Source organism: Mobula hypostoma, chromosome 3 (assembly GCF_963921235.1).
Source record: "Mobula hypostoma chromosome 3, sMobHyp1.1, whole genome shotgun sequence".
Lineage (NCBI taxonomy): Eukaryota > Metazoa > Chordata > Chondrichthyes > Myliobatiformes > Myliobatidae > Mobula > Mobula hypostoma.
This window is the reverse complement of record NC_086099.1, coordinates 80284891-80298416: the sequence shown is the minus strand read 5'-3', so window position 1 is coordinate 80298416 and position 13526 is coordinate 80284891. Positions and strand designations below refer to the sequence as shown.

Genomic DNA, 13526 nt, shown 5'->3' with positions numbered 1-13526 from the left:
TATTCCTAAATACAGTTACATGATTTGTTTTGCTTATTTTTACAGGCTGGGAAAAGAAGCTGCAGAATGCTGTCTATCGTGAGCTCAATGTGTAAGTTTTTAAAAATGTGCATTTCTATAATCTGTTGGCTTCTGTCCTTAGTTGTATGCCTTAAAATTTTTCCAGTTTTTAAAAACAAATTTACACATTTTTTTAAGTCTTTAGTTTACGTGCATGTTTCAGTTTACATTATAGTATTGTCAATTGTCACCCATGGTCAAAGAGTAGATTGGAATTTTCCCTATTTTTTAAAAAAAACCTTTGAGGTGAATATGAAATACACAAAACTAATTTGAGTTTATCTTTTACTTTTCATCATTCCTTTCTTACTGTTGCACCTCACAAATGTTTGGATCTGGAATTCAATTGAATGCGAAATTGGGTCTATTGGATTTTGTATGTAATTGTGCATTACGGTGTTCTGGATCAGTGCTGGATTGAGCATTCTCTGCATGTTATAGGAATACAGCCTAAGCTTGATAAACTACTGTTTGTGCGTAACATACACATGACCATTTTTCCAACTGGGCAAAAAAAATTTAGAAGATGCAACATAAACCTTTAAAGTCTATGCGGTCAAAAAGCTGCACCAGTGCTGCTATGCAAATGTTTCCCAATAATTTATAGTATTTGATTAAGAACAGAATATATTGGAAAAATCACCCACTATCACTGGGAATGAAAAACACGAGTAAATGTCTTGGGTCAATGATCTTCCTTTGTAATTGGGGAAAAGTTGCAGTCAAAGATATTTTAAAGTGCAGAGAGCCAAAAGATAAAAGGAAATGTAAGATGGGGTAAAGACACTGGCACAAACAGTGGTGATGCCACCTTGAAGATGATGGTGAAGGCTTAATAAACATAGTTGATCTTTGTAAGGGAATTATAAGTAGAAGACCATGAGATATAGGTGCAGAATTATGCCATTTGACCAAATGAGTCTGCTCCGCCATTTCATCGTGGCCCCAGTCTCCTACCTTCTCCCCTTATCCCTTTATGCCCTGACTAATCAAGAATCTATCAACCTCTGTCTTAATTATACATAAAGACTTGTCCTCCACAGCTGCCTGTGACAACAAATTCACAGATTCGCCACTCTCTGGCTAAAGAAATTCCTCCACATCTTCATTCTAAAAGGACACCCCTCTATTCTGAGGCTATCCCCTCTGGTCTTTGACTCTCCCACCATGGGAAACATCCTCACCACATCCACTTTATCAAGGCGTTTCACCATTCAATAGGTTTTAATGAGGTCACCCCTCATTCTTCTGAATTCTAGTGAATATAGACCCAGAGTCATCAAATGCTCTTCATATGACAAGCCATTCAACCCTGGAATAATTTTCATGAACTTTCTTTGAACCCTCTCCAGTTTAGAGTTATAGAGTATTACAACCGGGGATTGTGATCAACTTAACTGAGAATTTTTTTTTGGCCCCTTAGTGAAACCTTATTAAATTTCTGTGTGAAGTTCTTTGACAGTTTTATGGATTGTAAGTGAAATCTCTTGTGCTTTGGTATGTAGTGTTATTGTCATGCAGCTGACTGAGTAACTTTTAATAAGAATCATGAGTAAACAGTATATCTGTTTTTTCCATTGTTCCCCACTCCAGCAGCTCTGTGGAGTCATCTCATTTAGTTGTCTGTCTGAGGTAGGAGTTTACCCAGCATGCTAAATACCATAACATAAGATCAGGAGTAGGTCACATAGCTCCTCAAGACTGCTTTTCTATTGAATAATTTCATAGTTCTTCACTGACCTAAGCACTTACAGAGATGTAGTGTTTCTCTTTATTCCATTTGAAACTCAAAATTAATTTATTTTGACTCGGAATGTATTCATCAACTGATTTATTCACAGTAGAGAATTAGTATGATTTAAAAAAACATCTAAGACTTGAATTCTAAGTGAAGAACTTCATTTTAATCTCTAAGTTAAATAGCTTACCTTTATGCTGAAAATTTGCTCTAGTTCTTGATTCAGAAGTCTGGAGGAAGAACTTCTCAGCTGTTTTGTCATTGCATAATTTTTGATTGTTCCAACAAACATATTTCTTCCTTATCTTTCCAGTGAGCATAGGCCTATCCAACTCAGCTGTCCTCGTAAGACCACTGTTTCATCTTATAAATCAATCTGACGAAGCAAGTGTATCCCTACTTGATTACGGTTACCAAAATTGCCCATGATGTTCCACATTTTTCAAAGATATGTTCAATTGCAGCAAGGCATCTTTTTCTTTAAACATTTGCCTTTCTAATTGCTTATTGCATTTTCATATTAACTTTGTTTTGTGTACAGGAATACCCAAATCTCTCTGATTACCTTCATTTAATAGGTGTTTTAAAATTATTTCTGCATTACAGATGCTCTAATAGTATGCCATAGACTGATATAATAATTGATTTGGCATTCTTCAGACACTTTCATTTAGCACTTTTGGATTTAAATTCTACTTATAATTCCCAGAAGTGTTTTTTTTTGTTTTATTGCTTAATGAGAAATTGACTAGTTTTCTAATTGACAGGCTTCCTGAACCTGGTCATCCATCTGCTCCACCTGAGCACACAAAGGAGGCATTGATGTACATAAGACGTGCCCAGGTTGGTTCAAGGGGTACTGTGTATACTAGTTGATTTATTATTTACCAATTAATTGTGGTTTCTTTCTTTTAATTTTGCAATGGTGTGGATTGACCACGAGTGATTGTAGTTGCAGTTTACTCTTGGCAAGGAGGTGTAGAAATTGATTTTCATGCATTCACTTTTGTGAAAAACAACTCATCAAGTCCATATTTCTAGGCCTATATTCTATTAAATGGAAATTGACTAACACCTTTTTCACCAGAATTCCATCAATCTTAGTCTGTCTAAGGCCATTTGGTATTGCACTAGATTAAAATTCAGCACAAGATTTGTTTTTTCTCTTTGCTTGCTATAGTCTGCTTCTTGCAAAGCATTCCAAGATAAGATTTCATCAAAAATGGTACTATTGAAAGAAATATGTGAACCAACCACATCCGAAGTCTTCATTTGTGATATTTTTAAAAGCAGAGAACATTATAGACTGAAAAAGGAACAAATGAAAAGGGAGAATGTTTGTACTCATCAAAGAATTGCAGAGTCTTTGAGTGCAGATGGCTGTTGAAAGAGCTACTTACATTAGTTACAGATAATTTGCATAGTTTAACAAATTGCTCCTTTTCAAATGTCCTTGCATATCCTTGTCTAATTTTCTTTTGAAGCTTGTTGTGAAGTTGATTCCACAATACCCTTAATAGTGTATTCTCGGTTAGTTACAGTTCCATCAGTGAAGATAATTTCTTTCAGTTTCCTTTTGAGTCTCTATTTAACCTTGTCTACAGTAACCAGAAAAAAAATTGTGTAAGTAAACTCTCTCATATTCTTCTGTAATCATGGTAAACCTTTGTCTGTATTGACATCCTTTAATGTGTGCTGATCAGAAATGGGCCTAACCAGTTACTTGTAAAAGTTTATCACACATTGCTTGTTTTGTTTACAATACCAATCATCACGTAGTTTAATTATTGACTTAGTCAACAGCTTTGCACTGGTTTGAAAATAGTATAGCTACATTAGACGTAGGTGGAGGAATAGACTTTTCTCGTACTATCTTGTCATCAATTTGCAGGTAGCTAAATCAAACACTTATCCAATTAAACTAATTGTGTGCCCACTTATGTAGTCCATACACCCTGAAGTCTGCTCTTCCCCATTCAGTAGTCCAGTGGTAAGTTTTGTAATATCCATAACCTTTGAAACTGTGTTCCTTTTTCCAATGTCCGGAACTTTTGCATATATGCCTAATGAAGTGATCAAACCTATACTGAACTCTTTGGGGCCTCGCTGAATATTGCCCTCAGTTTTAAAACATATATTTACATCACTATTGGCTATCTCCTGTCCCTTAGACCATATTGTACCCAAGTTATCATCATTCCTTTGACAACATGTTTCTGTTACCCAAATTAATGTCTGTGTTCTCTCCAGAGTTAACACTGAAGCCCTGGTTACATTCAGTTGTCCTCATTGGGCAGGCAATGGTAGTCATCTGTCTCACACTGGATTCTCCAAATAGCTATCTTATCAGAGTTCTGTCACAGGTAACGATTACCAGGTGGACTAGAGAAGATTCAAGTATGTGCTTGAAACCTTAGAAAAATATTACATTCCTACTAAAGCTTGGGATTTCCAGTACTTGATGCTCAAAATGGAGAAGGACTACTTGAGATGATATAGAGAACCTTGAACCCTTGGAGAACACAGAAGTCCCATGTAAGCATCAGAAAAAGCATATAGCCACCAACTACCACACCCTCTCTGCCAGAAACCTCCTCCTTCCCCATCTATTGAAGAGTCTGTGTTTCCCAATGAGACCTCACATCTACCACCTTCAAACCACAAAATCAGAGTGGAGGCATGTTGCTGTCAATCCTGAGGCACTCCATATGAAGAAGATTTTCCAAATTGGCCTGTTACGGAATATTCCATCAAATTTTAAAACAATGTCTATAATCATTACCTGGTCCTGGTTTTCTCTTTTATACCATGATGTACAGTCCCTCTATACTTCTCTCTCATTCTGGTATTGTTATTTAAAGCTCTTTCCAGCTAATCTTTTATGTATTTGTTGTCCTGGTACTGTCCGCTTTATTATTGTTACTCTTGTCATTCAATCACTATTACCCTCCAATTCTCTTCCCCCACCACCCCCTCCACCCATACAGACCACAAACGCATGCAGACACATCCACACAGACACAGGCCGATGGGCACGTGTGCACACAGTTTCATTTTCAGTCTTTGTAGGTCCTCCCACTCCTGTTTCTATTGACAGAGATATTGCCTTATTTCCAGCTTTCTTTGTTGTTGCATTGAAACTGTGTTTGTTTTCACACTCGCCTCCCTCAGCAACCTGGAACATTTGAGGTCTTATTGCATTTGAGTGATGCAAAACTAATTAGTGACTTTCTAACTATAAATCAATAGTCTGGCACCTGTCTTTTCCAGAATGGCCTTCACCTCCTTGCAACCCCTCTGCCCTCATCTTCTACAACGCTGGCCCAAATCATGCTTTTGCCAGTAGATTTCTAAACAACAAAGGCTGAGGTATGGATCCTCCTTGTGGATCAGTTCCTCTGAGTTCTTGTGTAGTTGTGGAAATGGGTCCTTTAGCCCAGCGGTCCCCAGCCACTGGGCCGCGGACCGGTACCGCGGCGGCAAAGCATGTGCTACCGGGCTGCGAGGAAACGACACGAGTCAGCTGCACCTTTCCTCATTCCCTCTCATGCACTGTTGAACTTGAACATAGGGTTGCCAACTGTATTTCCCCCGCTAAGGTAGAGCGTTCCTATGAAACCTTTCATGCCGAAATGGCGTAAAGCGAAGAAGCAATTACCATTAATTTATATGGAAAAAATTTTTGAGCATTCCCAGACCCAAAAAATAATCTACCAAATCATACCAAATAACACATAAAACCTAAAATAATTCTAACATATAGTAAAAGCATTAATGATATGATAAATACACAGCCTATATAAAGTAGAAATAATGTATGTACAGTGTAGACAGGAAGATTAAGCCAAAACCGATTTGCGGGAAAAAAAATTGGCACGTATGCACATGCACACGTCACATATGCGAACGTCACGCATGTGCACACAGGAGCCCACGCATGTGCACACAGGAGCCCGCGCAAGGCTTCATGGTCATGGTAGTCTTTTTGGGGTAAACACAAGTGTCTCGTCAACACACACAAAAAATGCTGGTGAACACAGCAGGCCAGGCAGCACCTACAGGAAGCGGTACAGACGATGTTTTGGGCAGGGACCCTTCATCAGGATTTGACTGCTACTTTTGTCCCTTATTTGGGAGTGAGAAGGCTGGCAACCCTAACTGTAAAAGACACGTTGAGGTGAGTTTAACCCTACTTGAATCCCCCCCCCCACCCCGGTCAGCCGGTCCGCAAGAATATTGTCATTATTAAACCGGTCTGTGGTGCAGAAGTTGGGGACCCCTGCTTTAGCCTACTAAGGCCACATCAATCAAGAGTACCCATTTTATTCTCCCCATCTTCCCATCAGTTACCTCCCAGATTCAACTCTCACCTGCACACTAAGGGCAATTTACCGTAGCCAAATAATTTACCAACTCGCATGTCTTTGGAGGAGGGTGAAATACCTGGACAAAACCCATGCATTCACAGGAGGAGCAAGCAAACTTCGCTCGGGTCAACACTGGAAATCAAGGTTGATTCTAGGTTGCTGTACTAGCTGCAATACTGAGTGGCTCCACCAATATGCCTACTGCAGTACAGAAGTTATAGGATACCTGGGGGTCAGATGTGGTCTATCTGGTCTCCTGCACCACCACTAGGCTATTGCGGGATTCAGTACAGAAAGTTATACATTGGTGGTCTGAGGAAGCAGATGAGCTTCTATATGACTGTTTTGAGTTGGTAGGCTGGCCTATGTTTAAAGTCTCAGCTGTCAGCCTAGATGACTATATTCACTGCCATCACAGAGTTTTATCAACAAGTGTGTTGAGTGCTGTCTACCTAAGAGAACATTCCGAGTGTTCTAAAACTAGAAACTGTGGATGAACAGGGAGGTCCCTTCCTACTGAAGTCGAGGTCAGCAGCATTCAATTCAGGTGATGCTGATCTTTAAAAGAAATCAAGATACGACCTTAGTATAGCTTTCAGAGATGTTAAGTGATAGTACCAGTCCAAAATAGAATCCCAGACCAGCCGTCAGTTGTGGCAGAGCTTACATCCTATAATGGGCTACAGAATGAAGTCGGGCAGCATCACTGACAACAGCACATCCTTTCCCAATGAATTTAACACATCCTGTGCATGCTTTGAACTGAAGGGAATGGGTATGTCACCACCCACCCCGATTGCCTCCAGTACATCTGAACCCTTAATCACTGTTGCAGGCACAAGATCAATCTTCCAGACCGTGAATCTGTGGAAAGCTTCTGGGCTGGATGGTATCCTTGGCTGTATCTTTAGATCCTGTGCAGATCAGCTGTCAGGAGTATTTGCAGACATTTTTAACCTCTCCCTGCTTCAATCTGTAGTTCCCACCTGCTTTAAGTAAACCACTATTATCCTAGTATCTAAGAAAATAATATATCATTTCTAAAGTACTACCATTCAGTGGCATTGACTTTTAACCATCATGAAGTGCTTTGAGAGGCTGTTTATAGCACATATTAACTCCAGATTTCCACACAACCTCAACCTTCTGCAATTTGCTAACTGCCGAAACAAGTTGCTGCAAATACCATCTCCCTGGCCCTGCACTTGTCTCAGGAACACTTGGACGCTCGGTCCTCAATTGAACTACCTCTTGCAGCTATCGCAGCTAATAGTCATCTTGGATAAGCTTTATCAGCTTTACACAATGTGATGGAACAAGATTTGCCCATTCCTCCTTGAAAAATTGCTCAAGCTGTGCCAGGTTAGTTGGGGAGCAGCGGTGGACAAAAATTTTGAGGTTTTGCCAGAGATGTTTGATTGGGTTAAGGTCATGATTCTGACTGGTCCACTCAAGAACATCAATTTTCTTCATTTGAAGCCGCTTCATGGTTGCTCTGGCAGTGTGTTGTCCTGCTGAAAGACTACTTCCGCCCCAGTTTAAGCTTTCTGGCAGAGGCTAGCAAGTTTTTAATCCAGGATCTCTCTGTTTTTAGCAGCTTTCATCTTCCCATCCATCCTGTCCAGATTTCCAGTTCCTGCTGCTGAAAAGCATCCCCATTACACAATGCAACCTCCACCATTCTTTACAGTAGGGATGGTGTTACCTGGCTGAATCTCAGTCTTAGATTTATGCCACACGTTCGTACTGCTTAGTGTTAAGGCCAAAAAGTTCCACTTTAGTCTCAGCCAAGACACATCTTTACGGTATTTTCTAAGTGGTGATTTGCAATGTCTTTATGGGTAAGGATATGCTTTTTTAATGTCAGTGCTTATTCTTTGCTACTATTCCATAAATTACCCTTTTTGTGCAAAACCTTGGAGGTTACGGAGCCATGAATTTCAACTCCAGATGCAGCCACTGACTTCTGCAGCTCACTTAGAGTGACTGTTGGCGTCGTACTAGCCTCTCTTACAAGAGCAATTCTTTGCTAGTGACGAGGTTTAGAGGGGCGTCCTGACCTAGGCAGTGTAGCTGTGGTTTCATATTTTTTTCCACTTTTTCATGATGGACTGCACTAAGCTCTGAGTTATGCTCAGTGCCTTTGAGATGATGATGTACCCTTCCCCCGATCTGTGCTTCTCTGTTATCATTTCCCTGCCTTGTATTGAAAACTCTTTTGCACTCATTTTGGTTTGGTATGTTGAGTATCTGCCATGCTCTCGGACCTTACAGAGATGGGATATTTATTCTTGTGAATTCATTTGAAAACAGGTGATCCTGCAATTTTTTACATCAACAGCTTGGGTGAGTTGGTAAAGTAGTATCGCACCTGAGGAAAGTTAGTGTAGTAATTACAAATGCGTGAATTTTTCCCCCTCACAATTTTGGTTTTTAATTTTTCGTAAATTGTTGACAGGTTTTGAAATGTTTCTTTTGATTTTACGTGATGTACAATGTTTTACAGATCAGCCCAAAAATCTTACTTCAATATATTTTAAAATTAGAAAATGAGACAGTAAAATGTGAAAATAATTGTAGGGTGGAATACTTTATCAAGCCCGACATGTCTGCACAGTCCCTTCAGCCACTTAATTTTTTATCCTTTACAAGATGGGTATTTTTGAACTTTCGTTACTTGAAAATTTTTGCGAATGTTTTCTATTTACCCTTGCCCTTTTCACTCTCATTGTTTGGGGATATGTGCTCAAGTTCATCCTCATTGTTTGGGGATCTGTAGTAAACATGTAAAATGTAATTATTACTTTTATATATCTGAACTCTAATGACCTTGATTTGTCTTTGTACCTTTTGATATATGACTCCTTTGTATAGGTATAAAAGTATTCATGAACCATAGACTGACTCAAAACATCTCCATGATTTCCCCTGTTGTTTTCTTTCCATGCTATTCCCTCCTGTAAGCAATGCAATCAAAAATGTTTGCCTCCCATCACAATCACATTACTTTGGGTATCTAATTATAGCCCCTATCATACTAACTCTTGGGTTATCTTATGTCACTTTGGAAATTTTTCCAGGCCTTTGTTGCCCCCATCACAATTACATCCAAGATAATTTCCTCCTTTGCCTCTTCCTGTTCCCTCCTCCAAACAGCTTCCTGCTTCACACTCCCACCCACTCCTTGTTACATTGCTTTGGACTGTTGGTACAAGCTCAGAACGGTTGTTCTACTAAGCCCATTAAACCTCAAGTGCTGTGAGTCAGTCACCTGATTTGTTGATCCATTGAGGCTTCTGAACTCTACCCCACCATTATAATTCACCTTTCACTTTAGTTCTTTGCTCCATTACCACTCTGAACTCTTTCTTCAGACCTTATTCCAGCCATGACCAACATTAAGTCAAAAATAATACCATCTTCAAAGTTCAAAATAAGTTTATTATCAAACTTCATATATCTCACCATATGCAACCCTGAGATTCATTTTCTTGCAGACATACTCAATAAATCCAGAATAGAATAATAACCATAATAGAATCAATAAACGAACACACCAATTTGGTTGCAAAAGACAAGAAACTCTGCAAATACAAAAAGAAAAAAAAAATAGCAATCAAGAACATGAGATGAGAGTCCTTGAAAGTGAGTCCATTGGTTGTGGGAACATTTCAGTCATGGGGCAGGTGAAATTCAGAGTTGAGTGAAATTATCCTCTTTGGTTCAAGAGCATGATGATTGAGGGATAATAACTGTCCCTGAACCTTGTGAAGTGAGTCCTGAGGTTCCTGTGCTGCTTCCTGATGGCAGTATTGAGAAGTGAGCATGTTCTGGGTGGTGGGGGTCTCTGGTGACAGATGCTGTTTTCCTGTAACAGCACTCCATGTAGATGGGCTCAATGGTGGGGAGAGCTTTGCCCGTGATGGATTGGGCCAGATTCTCTGCTTTTTGTAGGATTTTCCATTCAAGGGCATTGGTTCTTCCATGCCAAGCTGTGATGCAGCCAGTCAATACAATCTCCACTGCACATCTATCGAAGTTTGTCAAAGTTTTAGATGTCATGCTGAATCTTTGCAAAGTCAAATGTCGGTAGAGGTGCTGCCTTGCTTTCTTCATAATTGCACTCGCGTGCTGGACCCAGGACAGGTCCTCAAAATAATAACACTGAGTTGCTGACCCTCTCCACCTCTAATCTTTCGATGAGGATTGGCTCAAGGATCTCTGGTTTCCTCCTCATGAAGTCAATAATCAGCTCCTTGGTCTTGCTGACATTGAGTAAGAGGCTGTTGTTGTTGCACCACTCAGTCAGATTGTCAATCTCCCTCCTTTTTGCTCATTCGTCCCCAGCTTTAATTTGACTACAGGGTAAGTGAAGAAAAAGCAAAAAAAGAAAAGGGCCCATTTTAATGAAACAGTCTAATGTGCACAAGTTGGAGCTCATGGATTTCTCTTCGCAGATCCTCTTTCGATCTTCTGGCCTTCGTTGGATCATGGTTCCGCTCTGGCGTCATCTTCATCTCCTGCCGAACAGAAGACCCAGGTCACTCTGGTGTCAGGCACACAGCACGAAAACACCTTGCCATCATTGTACGGCTCACATTCCAAAGCACCCATTAACTCTAACCAGAACCCAAACACTGCTTCTACAGAAAGACCATTACATTAGCAGTGAAACCTTTCTCAGGGTGTTACATTAACAATTTCAGAAAACTCCACAGATATAACTCTCTTTCCCTCTTTCAATTTGGTTCTCTTTTTCCTTCTCTTCCATTTCCAACAGCTGGTTTATAAAATAATGTTACTCTGACAACTGTGTTCTGCACCTGATTGCAGGCACTCCCTCCACGAACCCCCACACCCAAACACACAGAACTTTTGTTTTCTTATGTCTTCAGTTCTGATAAATGGCCCATGACCAAAACTCAGAGTTTTTCTTTCCAAATGATGCCTCTTGATATATTGAATGCTTCCAGCATTCTGTTATTTGCTTTTGACATCAGAAAGGCAATACATATTTTAGAACTGCATCTGTTCTTGCAGAAGTGTGTGACCATTTCTGTTGGCCATTAAATTCCCTTTAAATGCTTAATTTCTATATTACCTTTTTGTCTGCTGTGCATCCAGATCCATTTTGTTATGGATTTACTTTTTGATGATACTCACCCAAAAAATTACCATCCAGTGAGTTCACTGGATTGTGAGAGCTCTGCTGCCTGAATGAGTGGAGCATATCTTTCTTTCTCTTTTAATCTTTTTATTAATTTTCAAGTTCATAAACATCATAACAGTAGTGATACAAACAGATTGGAATTACCTTATTGTTAATAAACATATACAAAAAAAGACTACAAATAGTACAAGTGTAATGGACTTCCAAACTCTTGATATGGTTAATCATGGAAAAAAAAGAATTAAAAGAGAAGGATATTGCAAAGAAAACCCACCAAAAAAAACAACAAAAGAAAAATAAATAGAACTAATGACAACCCCCAAAAAGAAGCAAACAGAACAAAACAAGGCTGAACCAATATATTAGATCGAATGCAATCATTAATGTCATCAACTCCACTCCTCTATTCATATATTCTAAGTTAATAAAAAGGATTCGGAAAAGGTCAAACTACATCATATGAAAATGTTGAATAAATTGCTTCCAAGTCTCTTCAAATTTAACCGAAGGATCAAAAATGACACTTCTGATTTTTTTTCTAAATTTAAATATGATATAGTTTGGGAAAACCATTGAAATGTAGTAGGGGGTTGGTCTCTTTCCAATTCAATAAAATGGATCTTCTGGCCATTAGTGTAACAAATGCAATCATCCGACAAGCTGAAGGGGATAAAGATCTATGTTCCGTCATTGGCAAACCAATATTTTTAAATACCATGCTGCCTACCTTTCCGATTTCACACTCTACTGATATCATAGACAAAATTTTAGGTTTAAATTCTTATCAGAAGGGATTAATAGCAATTATTTATGATACAATTATGAAAATACAGCCAGGTATATCTGATAAAATTAAAAATGAATGGGAAAGGGAACTTCAACTTCACCTACCTATAGAGAAATGGGAATAAATCTTTCAATTAGCTCTTCCTCTACAGGTGCTCAACATACGCTGATACAATTTAAGGTAGTGCATAGGGCCCACATGTCTAAAGATAAACTAGCTCGTTTTTACTCCCATATAAATCCTATTTGTGACAGATATCACTCTGAGGTGGCTTCTTTGACTTGTGTGTTCTGGTCCTGTCCTCTCTTGGAAAAATTTTGGAAAAATATTTTTGATATTATTTCAACAGCTTTGCGTTTTGATTTACAACCCCATCCTATTACGGCAATTTTTGGAGCATGTCTTTCTGTTCCTCCTAGTTTGCTGCTGTGCCTTGCACTTGAACATGGTGCAGAATAACTATCTCCTGAAACATATTATCCATGAAGCTTTGTAGAAACATCAGTGACAACACTCCTACCCCTTCCATGCCTGTCCCTCAGTTACTCAGAGACTTGGCTTGAGCATCTACTTTTCCTGAGTATTCGAGAGATCTGTGATAGCAGCGAAACCTACATGTGACTGGTTCCAACTTTCGCATTTTTATAACACTTTTCAGAATCTCAAAAATATCTAAGAAAACTAAAGAGTGTAGACACTATTGTAATATAGCCAATGCCTGCACAGCACGATCCTAGGAATGTCAGTACAATAATCAACTGTTATATTGATGTTGTATGAGTGATAAATGTGTGAATGATAATTGCTACCAAGTTGTGTTTGGATGTTTGAGAATGTGACAATGTAGTACATTCTCATTGATGGACTAGAGGTTCAACTGAGATTCGTTGCTTAAAATTTGTGATCCTCGTTGAAATCCACAACATATAATCTGCTGACCTGAAGAAAGTGCTCTCATGGAGACTGTAGTTTCATGGAGACTGATACATAAACTATTTGAGTTTCTGTCATAGTCTGACAGATTTACTATATTTATAACTTTTAATGACACTATGTTTTAATTTCAACTTTAAAAATTGAATTTAAATTTTACCATTTGGGTAGAAAATATTTTTGAAGATGACAGTAATGTTTTGATTGAGGGACGACTGCGCAAGCGCGTGGATGTCAGCGAGTTAGACTGGCTCAAAGAGTTTAAAAGGAGACAGATTTTTCTTCAGCAGTTTGATTGATGGATGACTGCGCAAGCGCATGGACGTTAGCGAGTTAGACCAGCGCGAAGTTTAAAAGGAGACAACTTTACAGAGCAGGTGTCAGAGTAGAGGGAGGCAGAGTAGGAGGGCTTTGACTCAATGGGGCTTTAGCAATAGCAGGTCGAGGCGAGGTACATTACTTGTGAGGAAT

General features: G+C 39.1%; 1 protein-coding gene across 2 annotated transcripts in view; it reads left to right on the top strand.

Annotated features, from left to right (window-relative positions):
• Nucleotides 1-13526, top strand: part of tbc1d19 (TBC1 domain family, member 19) — a 148028-nt gene that overhangs the window by 30125 nt on the left and 104377 nt on the right. For both annotated transcript variants that reach the window (XM_063043328.1, XM_063043329.1), the window contains exons 3-4: nt 46-91; nt 2566-2641. In XM_063043328.1, the coding sequence (XP_062899398.1) occupies nt 46-91; nt 2566-2641 (122 nt within the window). The remainder of the gene's footprint in view (nt 1-45; nt 92-2565; nt 2642-13526) is intronic.